The following is a 16,857-nucleotide window of genomic DNA, read 5'->3' as shown; positions in this document are numbered from 1 at the left end:
TCTTGTAAGTACGAAAGATAGCGGAAAGAGATTGTCTTTTTCATTTAAATGATGTTAGCAAAAGAAATGCATTGTTTCAAGTCTCTTGTTCGAAGATGGATGTGCAAGACATTCAAACAACAGGGCATTCAATTTTTTCGTTATTACGGACTGTATGCTACAAAGTACATTTATCTTTGTACGAGGTGCATACCAAATTCCATAAACCTTTTCCTATAACATCCAAATTGATAGGAAAACTTAGAGCTTCGATAGACCGCCCGTGGAGTCACTCAATGCAGTCTAATCTTCTACTAAATGGCTTGAGGCACCTAGCGGTACAAAGTTGAATTGCTTCACTGAAACAACAGAATGCGATTAGTTAAGAAAATGCGAGCTGTCTGGTATACAGCGGCGTCAGAAAGGACCAGCGACCTATTTATAGGACATAGAGTGAGTCACATATGATACACAAGAAAAATAAAAATGTCATATTTTTCGAGATATTTACGCAATAATAAACTAAGTTACATTTCGAAGTGAAAGGTATCGGAAAACAAATAATAATTTGGTCCCAAATGGGTTAATTTTTCCACATCTTCTTTGGACATGCACATCAGAAGTCTGCAATTGGGACGATACACGTTTCATTTTCAGATGTGGACTTTTTGAGGAAATCTGAATCATTGATAGCAGTATGAAGCAAATCATTAGCAACTGGGGCACGATGTTCCTTCTTCTCTGGTAACAGTATTGCAACGACACGTTTCATGTCAAGATCTCCTTCAAAATTTGATACTTTAGTTTTGGAACACCCAGTCACTCTTCTTGTTCTCGGACTCGGTTGATTCATGTTATTTTTCACCTTCTTTCACCCCCTATGTCGATGGAGGCTGAATTTGAAATTAAACGCTATAGAGATTCTGACTATTAATGTCAGCAACCCCGAGAGCTTCGGATTTGACACTAATATTGCTAATTTTCGATTATTTTTACAAGTCATCTATTTGCCATCACCCTAGGTGTGAAAATGGAGGTTAAACGCGAACCTAAACGGTGTAGGAAGTGTCACTGTTCATCGCAGATACCATGAGAATAATGGATTACATACAAATATTTTTTTTTACGCGTTCTCTACTTCTTACGCCCCTTTGAGACACTAGGTGTCTTATTCCCACTAAGGCTCAACTTGGACTTAAACAGAATAGGAACTGTCACCAACAAACTTAGAGACCCCGCGAAAAGTGTGGATTCTACATTAATATCGATCGTTTTCAATTATTTTTACATGTCAACATTTTCCCCCAAGGGTACTAATGGGAGCTCAACTTGGATTTAAACGTCATCAGAAGCGTCACTATTCATCTCAGTGACCCCGAAAACTATGGATTCGACACTAATATCGGTCGTTTCGGATCATTTTTATACGTCTCCCTACTCCCCTTCAAGGTGTTCTAGAGGATCTTACCCACAGTATTCTTTTCCAGATTATAAGGAATAGGTGCACTAGTTTGGTTACATTGCTTCAGCCGTTCCAGAGTTATGATGGAAAATACACAAATACATTCATTTATATATACTCGTACTTCCCACGCCCTCCTAGGGATGCTAGGAGTCTTACTTTCACTGGGAACTAAACTTGGGTTTAAAAGGCATTGGAACTGTCACCAATCAACTTAGGGAGTTCGAAAACTGTGAATTCGACACTAATGTTGGTCGTTTTCGATTATTTACATATCATCATCTCCCCCACAGGGTGTGCTAATGGGGGCTCAACTTAACTTGGACTCTTCAGCTTCCTTGTGGCTAAGTGGTTAGCTTACGTACCTTTGACGTGTGAGACTCAGGTTCAATTCCCGGCAATAGCTCAAGTGGTTGGAATCCCATGTTAAGTTGTAGGTCTACGTCTCATATACCCTGGCTCCTGAAAGGGACGCTAAAATCAGGCACCTGAACTTGGACTCAAACGGTATCGGGATACATCTGCTTACATCAAAGCCTAATAAGTTCAGTAGGTCACTAGGAAACAGATATGCAACTAGATATCAAAAATGATAAATCAATGGTGCTTGGAACGAAGGAAAGAAAAAAAAAACAACATTTTGTGGGTTATAGAAAAAAAGTTTTGATAAACTCTTTGAATGTTTCACGTGAATGTAGAATTGTAAGTAACACAAACATGGCCACTCAACAACAACAACAACAACAACAACAACAACAACAAAAAAAAAAAACGCTTAGAAATTTTGAACAGACAAAAAGAAATGGCAAAAAAAAAAAAAAAAAAACTACCTACATGGATCGGAAAACTGATAAGTAAAAAAGATACGAAGGAGGAAATATGATTTTAATTGAGGGATGATACGAGAGATTAATCCTTACGTACAAACTTAGACATCGGAAGATAAACATGCGATAAAATCTTTGTAGCATGTAACTAGCAGTGACTGCAGAATACTTACAACAACGATGATAATAAGACAAACAAAACTATTATATTTAAGGTACTACTGCTGAAACAATTACTTCAGTTTCTTCTGGTAAACAATTTAAAAATACGTAAAATCAAGTACACCCTCAGTTAGGACATAAGTAAGCTCTTCTGTAACCTCTAAACGAAGACTGTTACTTTTTCAACATGCCAAATGTCAAATGAATTATGTCGAACCACCATCATTGACTTACCAATTATAAATTCAGCTTTATTTCTCCACCGTTCATGGATTGGCGAACCTCTGATAGCTTCCAGACTACAAATCATGCCATCGTAGTTTTCTCGTTGATGTTGTATCCAACCTGCCAATTCTGGACTTAACAACAACGTTCTATCACACAATTTTTGGAGAGCGAACTTCATTGCTTCAGTCTTTTTCTTCAACTGAAAAAGTTTAAGAGTTTTCATACTCAAAGCAACCAACTTTGACTCAAAGAAAAAAAGTAAAATATATAAAAAGCAGTTAAATAAATACAGGTCTCCCAGCAGGACATTACAAAAATATAGGACAGTTTGGTTTATACACTAGAATATTATGCTTTGAAGCACAGAAAAAATATAAATGTATTGTAAGAAAAGGCCTTCCTTCACGAATGTGCAAATGGAAACAAGATTTAGATTACTACAAAACAAGAGTATACGTAACTTTTTACTTTTTAAACTTGTGTATTGTTTTGAGGAAAAAGAAAACTGATTGAAATAACTTGATTTACTGATTAAAAGCAAATTCTTGTGGTCCGAGTTACCCATGCCTTTCTCTCGATCCACCACTATTATACTTACTCATTTTTACTTTTACATTTTGAAGGTACAATAATGAACTATAAAACTCTAGTACGCGTGTTACTTTTGCGACACCTTTGTTGTGGCATTTTAAAGTCTTTTGGTCCCAGTCTCGATCAAGGCTTGTACAGCTGACACGTCATCCACGAGCCGATGCTTTATTACTTTCTGAAGTCGAATGTTTCCCTCTCAAATTAAATTTTCAGCTTCACGAACTTCAACAAACATGTTTTCCTTCATTCCTTTTTTGGCATTCACTTTTATCTTTTCTGTTGTGATCTTATGTTGACTTTCTTGCTGTTCTAAGTTTTGTTTATATCTGTCCGTATGTTCGATACTTCGTATGTGCTTCTTTGTAGTACATTAACATTTCTTTAGTGATATTAACTTCATTTACATTTTTACCAGCTGCATCTTTAATCATTCGTAGCACATTGATGGTTTCTTCAGTCAGTCCTTGTCTCTCGGATGGTACCATGTTCTTATTTGTCGAGACACCACAGATGCCTGCCCGAGTGAAAGTGTTAACACTGCTTTCACAAGTTCAGTAATTGTTGAATACTTGGGTTCCCTTGTATTATTTTCCAGCAGCAATACTTTGTTCCAATACACGTCAACACTACAATTAACCAAAAAAAAAAAAAAAAAAAAAAAGTCATTGTGTATATTCTGATCATTTATATAAATTCGCTACTCGTCTACAGCCTTGTCAATGTCCTGACTGATCAACATTTGAGGCACACAAGACGCTAATTGTTTCAAAGATGACAATATCTTATTTTGCTCTTCCTTTGCACATCTAACAGCAGGATGCAAAATCTGGCTGTTTCAAAATTCGGTTGTTTAGCGGCAGACTTTGTTGAAGGTAACTTGTTACTGCTATGAAGAATTTCTTCACATTTAATGTGAATAACCGTTGTTGCGCTTTATCGACTTCTTTTAATGTCAACCGTGCGTCTTCTCCGACATCAATTTTGTTATTTGGCAATAGATTTTTTTCTTTTTTCACTATTATATTCAGATGGGATCCAGTCTCTTCATTGTACAGATTAAATACTACAACTCTTTCCATTATTCTTTGAAGTAGCTCAACTAATTCATCATGCAAAAAGTGGGTAAGTGGTTCCGGTTTTTGCATAATCATAAGGAATTTATCAAACAAGTTGCCTACACTAATAAGAAAATGTAAGTATGCAAATGTAACAGGAGATCTCAAGTTCTGACGCATTCTCTTGTAGCGTTCTGACGATAATGAAATTTGATTTTGCTTGGGAAGGAAATTAAAGAAATATTCTGTCAGCGCTGGCCACAGAGAGACAATTCTAGAGAAATCAGGATTTTCACCATTTTTCTGCTTTCCATAACTTCCAGGGCGTTTCCACGACACAGTTTTGTTTCCAGGTTCTCCAGGTCACGTGGGAAGCCTGCATATTATGTTCAATATTGGAAGGCATTGGGATAGATTGGTAAATAGTAACACACCTCAATGCCTAGCCAATATTGCTGCACACACTGCTGAAAGAAAATGCTAACACAGCTTGCGTTATAAGAAAATGGATCATGGCAAGGTTCCTTAGCCAAGCTTCATTGGGGAAGAATAAGCACATAGGAAACAAAGGAGAAAAAAAGAGTGCATATGGAAGGATAGAAAAAGCAAATTTTAAAAAATAATAGTGAAGATTAGTGACTAATCACTCAAAAAAAAAAAAAAAAAAAAAAAAAAATAGCATGTTGTTAATATGTAGCAATTTAAATCATCACTGGAATTGCGTTTGGCTTGTATTTTTAATAATTCAATCAGAAAAATATAGGAAATAAAAGACAAGATTAAAATATATGACATATATATGACAAATGTACACAAATTTCCAAAATATAGAGAAAAATAGGAAAATAGGACAGCTGGGAGATCTGTAAATATCGGTTCTATTCCATTCGTTTCAAACGACAAATTTTCTCCTTTACTGAAAGAATGCTAATACGTAACAAATATCATTCTACTTAGATGCTTAAATGCAATTCCTGATTATCACTTGTACTTCCTAGATTTCGACTCTTGCCTGGAGTCTTGGTCACGGAGGACAACAACAGAAAAAGGAAACAGGAACGGACTTACCGGGGTAGAGCAGTGCATGAGTCACATTGTCAAACCTAAAATTGCGCGTTAAATGATGAGAATGCGGGTTGCAATATGGTAGAGTTAATTTTGTTCATTAGAGGAACGTTGCAAACTCGTGTTGGTGTTCCTATAGTAACGTCAGTGGTGTGCAAATTTTGTAATTACGGTTTCTCATTCATCAGTTAACAAGCTTCCATTTTTGATATGTATATATAGATAGATTTCGATCCCAGCCCCCGCCAAGTGAACTTTGTGGTGGACAAACACCGTGTGCGTGGGTTTTCTCGGGGTTCTCCCGTTTCCTCCCACTTTCTTCATTCCACCATTTCATTCATTACTCATCATCACCGTCTCCTTTAGCCTAACCGGCATAACCGTGGGACGTAAAACTCAAAGATTTCATTTCATTTTTTATATATAAATAGATATAGATATATAGATAGATAGATAAATGAATAAACCAATTTTCAAAAACAGGTCTCTGTATTTCAGTTTTAGCTCCCGAATAAAATTGTTGAATCTATATATTGCGTTATGTTTCTTTTAAATGTTTCGATATATTTGAAAACGGGACTTTCCGATTTAACATCCTAACATGTTCTTTCACACGGACCTTGAGGTTTCTTTTAGTCTTGCCTTGTAACTCTTGTGGCAACTGAATTTTACTTCATACATACCCGACTTCTCATTGGCATCTGTGTAATAGCTTTTAAATTGGGTGTTGTTCTTCTCTAAAGTTCCGGGAGTCTTCAAAGCTGTACGGAAACCGATTAAAATCTTCTCCAATGCTGCTATCAATCTGAGAAAAACAGGCAATCCCACCCATTTGATGTCATCAATTTCGGTTTATCCAAAAGCAAATTTCTTCTAGCCTTATTATATTTATTTAATAATAATAATGGAAGTGAATACCTATTCAAACTACCATGTTTCAATAAATGATCAATCTCAATCTATAAATCTGATTTCAAAGAAGTGAGTCGAATGGCAAGTAAAAAAGAAACGCTTCCAAATGTTTGCTTTAGTCTTTGCAGAATGAACGAATTTATAATGAATATATTTAGTGCTAGCAGTGGACTTATGGTGGACACAGATAACGAACTTATTGTCGTATTTCCACATATTAAGATCTAAATAAGTAAGTTTGCCTTCCTTTTCATTTTCTACTGTAAATCTCAAATTACTATGATACTATTCAATTTTTCCAATAAAAAAATCAAGGTATATATGTGTGTGTGTTATCTTTGTACCAAAAAAAAAAAAAAATGTCGTCCACGTGTCGTGTAAAATTCAGATAGTCCTGTCAAACCTTATTTCAAGTCATCCTACGTACAAAGTAGCTAAACAGTTAGTCTATTATTTCAAGGATTTGAACATTCCCATTCCACGGTGTGAAAAATAGTTATGAAGTGAAACAACAGATTTGTAATTTAGTTAATGTTTACAGTATTAAAATCGCATCAATAGATGTAGTCGATATGTATCCCATCCATTCCTCTGCAATTAATGTCTGAATCTATAACAGCCACTTTGTACAGGTAGAATTTTTGTTTCTTTGAGATGAAAGATATACTCAGGCTCCTTGAATGTTGCTTAGTATACAATATTTCTTCTTTTGAGGATAATAGTGTCCCCCACGAGGTTTACTTATGGGGAATCCATTATCACCTTTTTTTTCGTTAATTTGGTGCTTCATACGTTTGAAATCAAAATATCCAAAGAAAGGTCATGGGTATAGTACGCTATTACAGATGCGTGGACGACGTACTCTTTCTCGTACTAAGATAACATACAAATTTATTTTTTATTGGAAAAATTGAATTTGAAATTTCCGGTGGAAAATGAAACGAAGGCAAACTTACTTATTTAGATCTTAATATAAGGAGATACAACAACAATAAGTTCGTTATCTGTGTCCACCATAAGCCCAACTGCTGGCACTGAATATATTCATTATAAATCTGCTCATTTTGCAAAGATTACAGAAGATCTGGAAGAGTTTCATATTACATGACATTCGACTTACCTCTTTGGAATCAGCCTTATAGATTGAGATTAATCATTTATTGGAGTTTGGTAGTTTGAATGGGTATCCAGTTCCATTATTAATAAATGGATATAATCAGGTTAGAAGAGATTTGTGTTTTGATAGACCTGAAGCCGAAATTAATGATCTCAAATGGGTAGGATTGCTTTTATTTTCTTAGGTTTATAACCAGCAATGAATAAGATTTTTACATAACAAGGTTTCTCTACAGCATCAAAGTCCCCAAAATTTTAAAGAACAACAACAGCCAATTTAAGATCTATTTAGACCGTTCTTTCCCAACCTGGGGTCCGCAAGACTATATCAGAGAGTCCGCATGCCAATCTGAGAAAGGCACACACAGTGGTGAGAAATAAACCATTTTAAGTTAAATGATCGAATTAATAACAATAAGTCAATTTGCGTGAGAAATAATATTCGACTCACAAGAAGTTGTCTATATACTCCAGCGTTCTTTTTTTCTTTCTTTTTTTTTTCCCTGACAGAGCCAAAAAGCGTGTAGAGACTGATGTACAGTAAGTGCTGTAAAATATCTTCAAACGAAAATCTTCTTTGACGCAACAGATGACTCAAAAAGGAAAGAGGGAATGAGAAATTCTTCCTCGGCATTCTTTCATTTGTCAAAAACCCTTGACCCAAGCTATTTTCTATAATACATACATTCTTCCTCCTTTCTCCCTGCACTCTTTCCATAGCTTTTGTTGTTACAAGTGCGAAAAGTGCTGTTTCCTCCAGATTATTTATTTACAAATGATTTTATTGAATTGCTGCATGAGGTAGGTGGTAAGAGAAAATCTGTCGAGTGAGATGCGGCTGATACAACCCCACCCATATTTTTAACAAACTGGGTGCATTGAACTTATGCTGTAGATTTTGAGCATCGGGGCGGGGAAGCTTGCACCTAACTATTTCTTTATCTAGTTCCGAATGCAAGTCTCGAATGGGTTGGAAATACATAAATACTCTGACTCGTATTCCAGAACACAGCTACACTTGATAGTTGGTGTTAGTGGACAGTGGTGTACTTTTGAAGCTAGGGCATCGCGTTTATCGGGAGTTTATGTGTATATGTGTGTGAATTTTACAAAATGAATCGGTGGCTAAAATCAGGTTCGCTAAAACGCGGAAGAAGCCAAACTAGTGACACTATAGAAGGAAAAAACAAGGAAACTGTGCGAGTTCAAAAGAAATTACGCAAATAGTGTGATAAATATTTAGAGATGGGATTTACTGTAGTTGAGGCAAACGGTGTTCAAAAACTGCAGTGTGTTGTTTGTGACGAAATGTTATCAAATGAGTGTATGAAACCATCGAAACTGCAAAGACATGTCGAAAGTAAACATTCTAAGCTGGTTAAAAAACCAGCTGAGTATTTTAGAAACAAGCTAACAGAACTTAGTGCATCGAAAAAGATACTTAAGGACATTTCCTCTAAGCAAAATAACGAAAAGGCAGTGTTGGCTTCTTATGAAGTAGCTTTATTAATTGCGAAAAGAAAAAGGACTATCTCACACAACTGGTGAAAAGTTGTTTTTTCCAGCTGCCAAAGTGATGACACGCCTAATGTTTGAGGAAAAATTATCAAACGAGTTATCTTCAATTTCATTATCTAACAATACCGTCAAAAGAAGAATCGAAGAAATGGTTGGAAATGTACAGGACATATTAATAGCACGAGTGATAGACAGTGAATACTTCACTTTGCAATTGGACGATAATACGGACGTTTCTGATTAACCAAATTTATTAGTTTTTCTCAGATATGAACACGACAGTACCATACAAGAAGACCTTTTGTTCTGTAAACAGCTTCCGCTTCACACGACGGCAGAAACTATGTTCGAAATTCTTAATTCTTTTATGGTGGAGAATCACAGAGTGGTCACGTTGTGTTGGCATTAGCACAGATGGTGCTCGAGCAATGACTGGCAAACATAAAGGAGTGATGGTACGCATCCAATCGGTTGCTCCGTTAGCGAAATGGACCCACTGTAGTATCCACAGGGAAGCATTAGCTTTACGTGATATGCCACACAAAGTGAAAAGCGTTCTGGACGATGCAGTGAAAATTATGAATTATATCAAGTCTCGTCCTCTTAACTCTCGATCATACAATGCACTGCAATGAAATGGGGAGTGGCCAACAACACCTCTTGCTACATTCCGAAATTTGATGGTTATCTCGTGGAAGAGTCTTGACCCGTCTTTTCTACCTCCGCGATGAAATGAGGTTATTTCTTTTAGACTCCAAATTTGAAATGATTTGCCGTCTAAACGATTTCACTTGGCTCTCAATTCTAGCATACATGTCAGAAGATATTTTCAGCTTTTTAAACTCCCTAAATACAAACCTTCAAGGCAAAAGTGTTACTATATTTATGGTTCAAGACAAGACTGAAGCAACAATCAAGAAACTAAATGTTTCATCCCGCCGCCTAGACAAAAAAGAATATCATTCTTTGTCTTTCCTTAGCGCTTTCTTGTCAACAACTGAAGATATTCCTTCTGATGTTGTTATGAACAAGAAACAACATTTAGAAACCATGGCCTTAAAATTCAGGGAATATTTCCCACTAAACAAAGAAAAACTGGAGTGGGTAAAAAATCCTTTCCTAGAGACGGAAAATGAGTTGCCAAACAACGAAGATCAGTTGTTGGAACTTTCATGTGACTCCATTATAAAAATGAAGTATTCATCCTCCATACTGACTGATTTCTGGTTGCATGAGCGATTAGTGCATCCCGAGATCTCGAAAACGGCGCTACGATGCTTAATGCCGTTTCCCATGACACAACTTTGTGAATCAACGTTTCCTGCTCTTTCTTATCTGAAGAATAAGACAGGAATAGACTTGGTGTTGAGGCGGACCTTCATTTGATCCTGACATTTCTAAGTTAGTGGCTGAAAGACAACATCAATCATCGTATTGACTGAAGTTGTGTACCTCGGTAAGTCATACACTTATTATCATGTTAACTTGAAGTTAATAAATTTTTTCCAGAAAAATACTTTTTTCTACACCTGATGGGTAGGCTGTTGTGATTTAGTTTTGTTTACATACTGGATTGATTTATACATTTGCAACACCTTAGTCAAGGTGTCCGGCCCCAGGGCTGAAACCGACTACCCGATTACGGAGTACGCATCATGATTATAACACTGCACAGAAAAAAAAAAAAAAACACTATATATATAGTATATATATATATAGTATATATATATATATATATATATATAGTGTATATATACTAACATTGGAAAAAAATATAAACACTAACCGTATATATTGCAAGGGGTCCTTCACATGTATTGTAGACTCCAAAGGGGAGCCGCAGTGTGGAAAAGGTTGGGAAACGGTGATTTAGACAAATGCCAATAAGAAAATCAGGTATCTATGAAGTAAAATTCAGTTGCCATAAGAGTTACAAGGCAAGACTTAAAGAAACCCCAAAGTCCGTGTCAAAAACACGTTAGGGATGCTAAAGCAGGAAGTTTGGTGTCAGGTCTATCGAAACATTTAAAAGAAACTTAACACAGTATAAGACATTCACAAATTTTATTGGGGGCTAAAAATGAAGTAAAGAAATTCGTTTTTGAAACAGTATTCATTAAACAAAGAAATAAAAAAGTTTAATTTAGAATAAAGTTGGTTAAGTGATGAATGGGAAGCAATAATTACGAAATTTGCACAGCATTGGCGTTACAACTGAAACACCATCTCGAGTTGGCAACCTTCCAATGATGAACAAAAGAATATACAAATTAACCCCACCATATTGTAACCGCGTTCTCATCTTTTGACGCGAGATCTTAGGTTTGACAAGATGACTCTTGCACTGCTCTATCCTCGTCCGTTCCTTCTATTTCTTCTTCTTCTGTTGTTGTCCCAGGGAACAGTCGAAAGCACAGAACTACAAGTGCTAATCAGGAATCGCGTAAGTAGAATGATAGAATTCCTGTGCGTGACATTAGAATATCTAAAATGTAAGAATTACTTATTACGTGTGGTAACTCTCAGACTATTAAGTGGCACAATTCAGATTTTGAAATAGATATGCAAAGTTCAGATATGTTGCACGTCCCTTTATTTCGTAATAAAATTAACTTTAAATTTTCAGTTTCCACTTCAAATTAATCATCCCTGCCTTGAGCTAAGTCCCTGTAAGACAGACTGTGCCTCTCATAACCACCGACCTTCTTTCAGCAGAGCACACATCGACTGTTGCAACAATAGAACTGATGATCTAGGTTCATCTCAAACGTATGTAACCAAAACACTTTTTTTTTTTTCATTTTACTAATACTTGAGCAAAGTCCAACATGCAAATCACACTTCTACTAACCTGTTCATCATAGGGAAGATTCGCCAGTGGAATAGCTGCAGTCTTCAGTCTTTCCTCGACAGACAAAGTAGCCCCTTCTAGCTTTAATTTCTTTCCTGGATTACTTGGTTCATCATCAGGTTTTCTCATTCCATTCGCATTACCAGGTAAACTTGTACCTGCCATCTAAAAACAGAACAAATACATATATATATAATGTAAACAAACTTCAATGTTGAACATGACTACACACTTCCTAAATCATGTATTTCATATTCGATGGTAACACAATATTGGATGTCTAACCTACAATACGCATATGCAGAGCGAAAATTGAATTATATAAAGGAACAGCGAAAAATTTGTGAAGTGTCCATGTGGGCCTCGTTTTCGATATATACAGAATGAGAGAGAGAATTCATATTACATATATGCAGAGCTTGTAGAGATTACATTTAGAATAGAAATAAAAGCCAGCCCGAAAAGCACAATATGAGTACTGAATGCGCCCCGAGTTGCACCGCAAAGTACTGACGTCATGCAACAAGCATCACTTGATGTTACGTCTCTTGTACTTCTCCTGCTTCCCATGGCGCACCACCTGTATACCTATTCATGGCAGCAGCACTATATATATATATATATATATAAAGGATGTTATAAAATAGAGGATCTGCCCATACAAGAAAATTGTGAAGCCATACGTCACAGCTTCGCCACACCTACTCTGCCCACTCCGCGCCACTAACATCGCAATGTTTCGAGCCAACAATCATGGCGGAAACCAGAGTAGCCAATCAGATGTGCCGGCTCAGACGATGCTCGGTTGTTTTTTGGCTTCATTGTGTTCATATGATGAAGACACGTATGGGCAGATCCTTTATTTTATAACATCCTTGATATATATATATATATTGTAATATCCCACGTGGTATTGTGTACAAACAACACTTTAAACTTATGTTTATAAACTCCAACACATGGTTTTACGTGAAGATACTACGCACCACGTGGATCCACTACAACAAGCAGACGTCAAACTTCCGACTCCTCCTACGAAGCAGACGACGACATCGGAGCAGCAGCGCCACCGCCGTCTGGGATCTATAAATTCGGCCGCAACCAGCAGACCAGTAGCAGTTCACTGGTTTTTCTCCTACTGTTTGCTTTGGAACATTAGGAGTAACCTAACCCCAAGCCTCTAGTCTGCTTCGGGACTTTTGGCTTTTCCTTTCACCTGGCTTAGCCTGCTTCGGGACTCTGTCGGGAATCCTACACCCAATTTCTTAACCCGCTACGGGGCTCCGTAATCACTAACCCCCTCACTGCTTGCCACGGAGCTTTGGGAAATCCTTCGCCACTGTGCCTAGCCTGCTACGGGGCTTTGTGGAGATCCTGTCTGCGACCTCTCGGTCAAAGACTACCTGTTTCTAACCTCACAAGTATAGAGAAAATATCTTTGTAGTATTTTCTGTAAAAGACTGTTATTTAGTGAATTTTATAATAAAAGCCGGTGGTAGGAGTCAATTCCGGACACTCATTTTATTACCTTGCTCTATCTACATCCTATATGGGACAGAGTTTTACATGATCGAGGCTTTGGCCGGCTCAGTTTTTATCTGAATACTCTCCTACCGGACGGTATTTTTATCAACCGGAAGTGAACTTTTTTTAAATTCACAGGTATGTGATTTTCTTACTGTGAATTTAGTGACTCGGACGTGACTATATTTTAGTGTATGCCTCATACCAGATTAGGGAGAAACACTTTTCCGGGAGATAGTGTAAAGATGGAACAGAATTCCCGCCCTTCTTATAATATCCCTCATAATATCCTTACTAAGTACTCTGGACACGTTAGAGAAGATCCTGATAGTTTTTTTTTTTTTTAATGTTATTTGACCACCTTATACTACTGCATTCCTGGAATGCCAAGAAAAAGAAGGTACTCCTACCCATGTATCTTCAGGACGTGGCTCTTGATTTGGTATTGCAATTAAAAGCACAAAACCAATTGGACGCACTTAGTTATGAGCAATTGAAAGCCAAACTAACGGATTAAGTAGGCCAAAATTGCCAGCATATCGGGCAGAATTTGAAATTTTTAGATTCAATAAGGGGAAAATGAACCTATTGACGCATATTTTTTTAAGAAAATTAAAGATCATCCGTCAAGTTATGCCTCAGGCCACTGAGGAACAAAAAGTAAACTATTTATCTTTGGGTTTAAAGAAAAATTTCTAACAAAAGATAGCAATGGAAACATTTACTACGGTACACGCTTTGCAGTTACATTTACATAACTTGGAAAAAGCACACGATCTTATAGAAAAGCGTGATTATGTAGAATTACAGCAAGCAATTTATTCTCTCTGTGACCAAAATCCATCAGTTAGCAGTTTAAGTTCTTCGACGGTTGCTAGCGCCTCCTTTCCCACATATCCCCAACAATCAACTTATCCGTCATGCAATCAGGCACCCAATTGTCATCACTATCCACAACCTGCTCCAGTATTTCTTGTATCTTCCGCAGCACAGCTACAGGGTGCCTCCCAAACTCAAGTACCTTCAAATCCCCCCTCCCAAGTTGGCACTACACAACCCCCATCCGACCCCCCTGCACCAAGCACATCTAACACTACGAACGCGAATGGTTCATTGGAATTTAGCAAACTTGCCAATCAGATGGCCGAATTATCTATTTTAGTGGCTCAAAATGTTATGAAAAATTCTCAATTTAGAGGAGGCGGCCGTATGGGAGACATTCAAATTTCAAATCCTGGATAGTTTCAACAGCCAAACGGGTAGTATGCGGTCGAGCGTTGTCATGCTGTAACAATACATCTGAAGTCAGAAGTCCTCGTCGTTTACTCCGACTTACCGGGCGAAGTTGGTTTGTAAGCAAATATGAATAAGAAGTACTGGCTACTGTTGCCCCCCCTTCCCTCTCCATGTAATGTTCCAAAATGACTCCCTTTGCAACCCAGAAGAGAGTGAGCATAACTTTTCCCGCTGATGGTTGAACGTGGAATTTTTTGGGTTTCGGTGATGAGCTATGGCCCATTCCTTACTTGAGCTTTTTGTTTCTTGTTCGTGGTACTAAATGCAGGTCTCATCACTTGTAATGATTCTTTCCATAAATGAATCACCTTCGACTTGCAAACGACGCAACAGTTCTTCAACAGGCATCGACGCGACGGTCTTTCAATTCAACTATCGAGTGACGTGGCACTCATCTTGCAGACACTTTATTGAAATGCAGCAAGTTATGGACAATATTGTACGATGAACCAACACTACTGTTCAAAATAGTGGCTATTTTCTTTCGAGTAATACGCCTGTTATTCTTTATAAGCTCTTCCATTAAAGCACTGTTTTCACTGCACTGTGGTGTCATCCTGCGATGAATCTCAATACGTTTGACACCCTCACTACTAAAAAAACACATCACAGATCGCTGCTCTAATGCGGTGTATGTTGCTAGTGGCGTGGCCATCGTCGTACTAATGCTGTTGCCGTCTTCTGTGCTGTAGGTCACTCCGCCACCTGTCGGTTTTTTTGTGAAACTCTTCACCACTGCCAAATACAAATTCTATCATGCAACTTTCGTCATTTTATAGCAATTACAAGCTTTTCATTTGAACCACCTCCGTAATTAAAAAATGCTGATGCAATTCGTACTCCTATCTTCTAATGACAAAAGAAAATCACTTACCACTACTGTTAAAAATTGTCCGTCAGCTAATTCTTGCCCATTTAAAGTTTTCACGGCTTGCTCAGCTTCTGTCAGAGACTTAAACGTCACTGGAAAGCAATTAGTTTCCTTCACTGCTGCCTGAATACGGTGATATGGATGCTTAAGCTTTTCAGTCAAAAATGCTTTCAGAATCTGCTCCTAAAGAAACACAAAAAGTGCATAAACTTTCAACAGTACATAATGATACACAGACACACGAAATGTATCATGAAAAGAAAATGTGCGAAAGCAGTATAGTTAATCCGTAACTGGGTGCGTGAGGATAAATTTTACCCCGAGAAATGAACGAAGAAAGAGATAAAATACCACGCTATTTGATTTTTAGTTTTTTATTTCACTGCTATCTCATGTTTTATATCAAAACCTATTTTAAGTAGCTGGTAATATTCAATGAAATACTATAAATTTGTATGCTAATAAATATGAACAATACTTTAATCTAACTAACTAACTCTATGACCTACGGAACCCGGAGGTTCAGTGCCGCGTTCACAAAAGCTCTCCACTGACTTCTATCCTTAGCTAATTGCATCCAGTTTCTACTTTTTATTCCTATCTCTTCGAGATCCATCTTAATATTATCTTCCCATCTGCGCCTAGGTCTTCCTAATGGTCGTTTTCCTATGGGTCTTCCAGTCAAGACTTTGAAAGCGTTTCTACTTTCTTCCATTCTGGCTACATGACCTGCTCACCTAAGTCTCCTAGACTTGACGACCCTAACAATGTTGGGTAAACCGTATAAACTATGTAGTTCTTCGTTATGAAGTTTCCGCCATTCCCCATTCTCGTTCCTCTTGGGTCCGAATATTCTTCTCAGGATCCTGTTCTCAAATACTTTCAGTCTGTGTTCTTCCCTCAGAGTAAGCGACCATGTTTCGCAACCATACAGAACAACAGGCATGATTATCGTTTTATATATTTTAAGCTTCAAATTCTTCGACAGAATTCGCGACGACAAGAGATTTTGAACCGCATAGTAACACGAATTCCCTGGTTTTAGTCGACATTTAATTTCTTCGTGAATATGATTTTCGTCTGTTAATATTGATCCTAAATATTTGAAAGTATCCATTTTATCAAAAGTATTATTTAATATTTTAACGCCTCCACAATTTGCAGTATTACGGTCTCTGCATTTACTTCTAAACCCATGTCCCTGCAAGCATTTAATAAGATCTCTGCATTTATTTCTACTTTTCTCCTATCATCCCCTATTAAATTTACATCATCAGCATATGCAATAACCTGGTGAATACCGTTCAACTCTAGGCCCTGGTTGCTATCTTTGATTTTCCTTATGGCGTATTCCAGCACCAAGTTAAATAATAATGTCGACAACGCATCTCCTTGTTTCA

General features: G+C 37.3%; 1 protein-coding gene across 10 annotated transcripts in view; it reads right to left on the bottom strand.

The window, feature by feature from the left end:
* Positions 1-16,857, bottom strand: part of LOC145694587 (tRNA (uracil-5-)-methyltransferase homolog A-like) — a 72,823-nt gene that overhangs the window by 44,536 nt on the left and 11,430 nt on the right. For 9 of the 10 annotated variants that reach the window (XM_081770947.1, XM_081770954.1, XM_081770948.1 and 6 more), the window contains 3 exons: positions 15,461-15,640; positions 11,767-11,931; positions 2,665-2,857 (listed from right to left, as the gene is read on the bottom strand). In XM_081770947.1, coding sequence (XP_081627073.1) covers positions 2,665-2,857; positions 11,767-11,931; positions 15,461-15,640 — 538 coding nt within the window. The remainder of the gene's footprint in view (positions 1-2,664; positions 2,858-11,766; positions 11,932-15,460; positions 15,641-16,857) is intronic. The other variant, XM_081770957.1, reaches the window with a different exon arrangement.

Source organism: Thermobia domestica, chromosome 9 (genome assembly GCF_964235325.1).
Source record: "Thermobia domestica chromosome 9, izTheDome1.hap1.1, whole genome shotgun sequence".
Lineage (NCBI taxonomy): Eukaryota > Metazoa > Arthropoda > Insecta > Zygentoma > Lepismatidae > Thermobia > Thermobia domestica.
The sequence above is the reverse complement of the archived record's forward strand: the minus strand, read 5'-3'. Positions and strand labels throughout refer to the sequence as shown.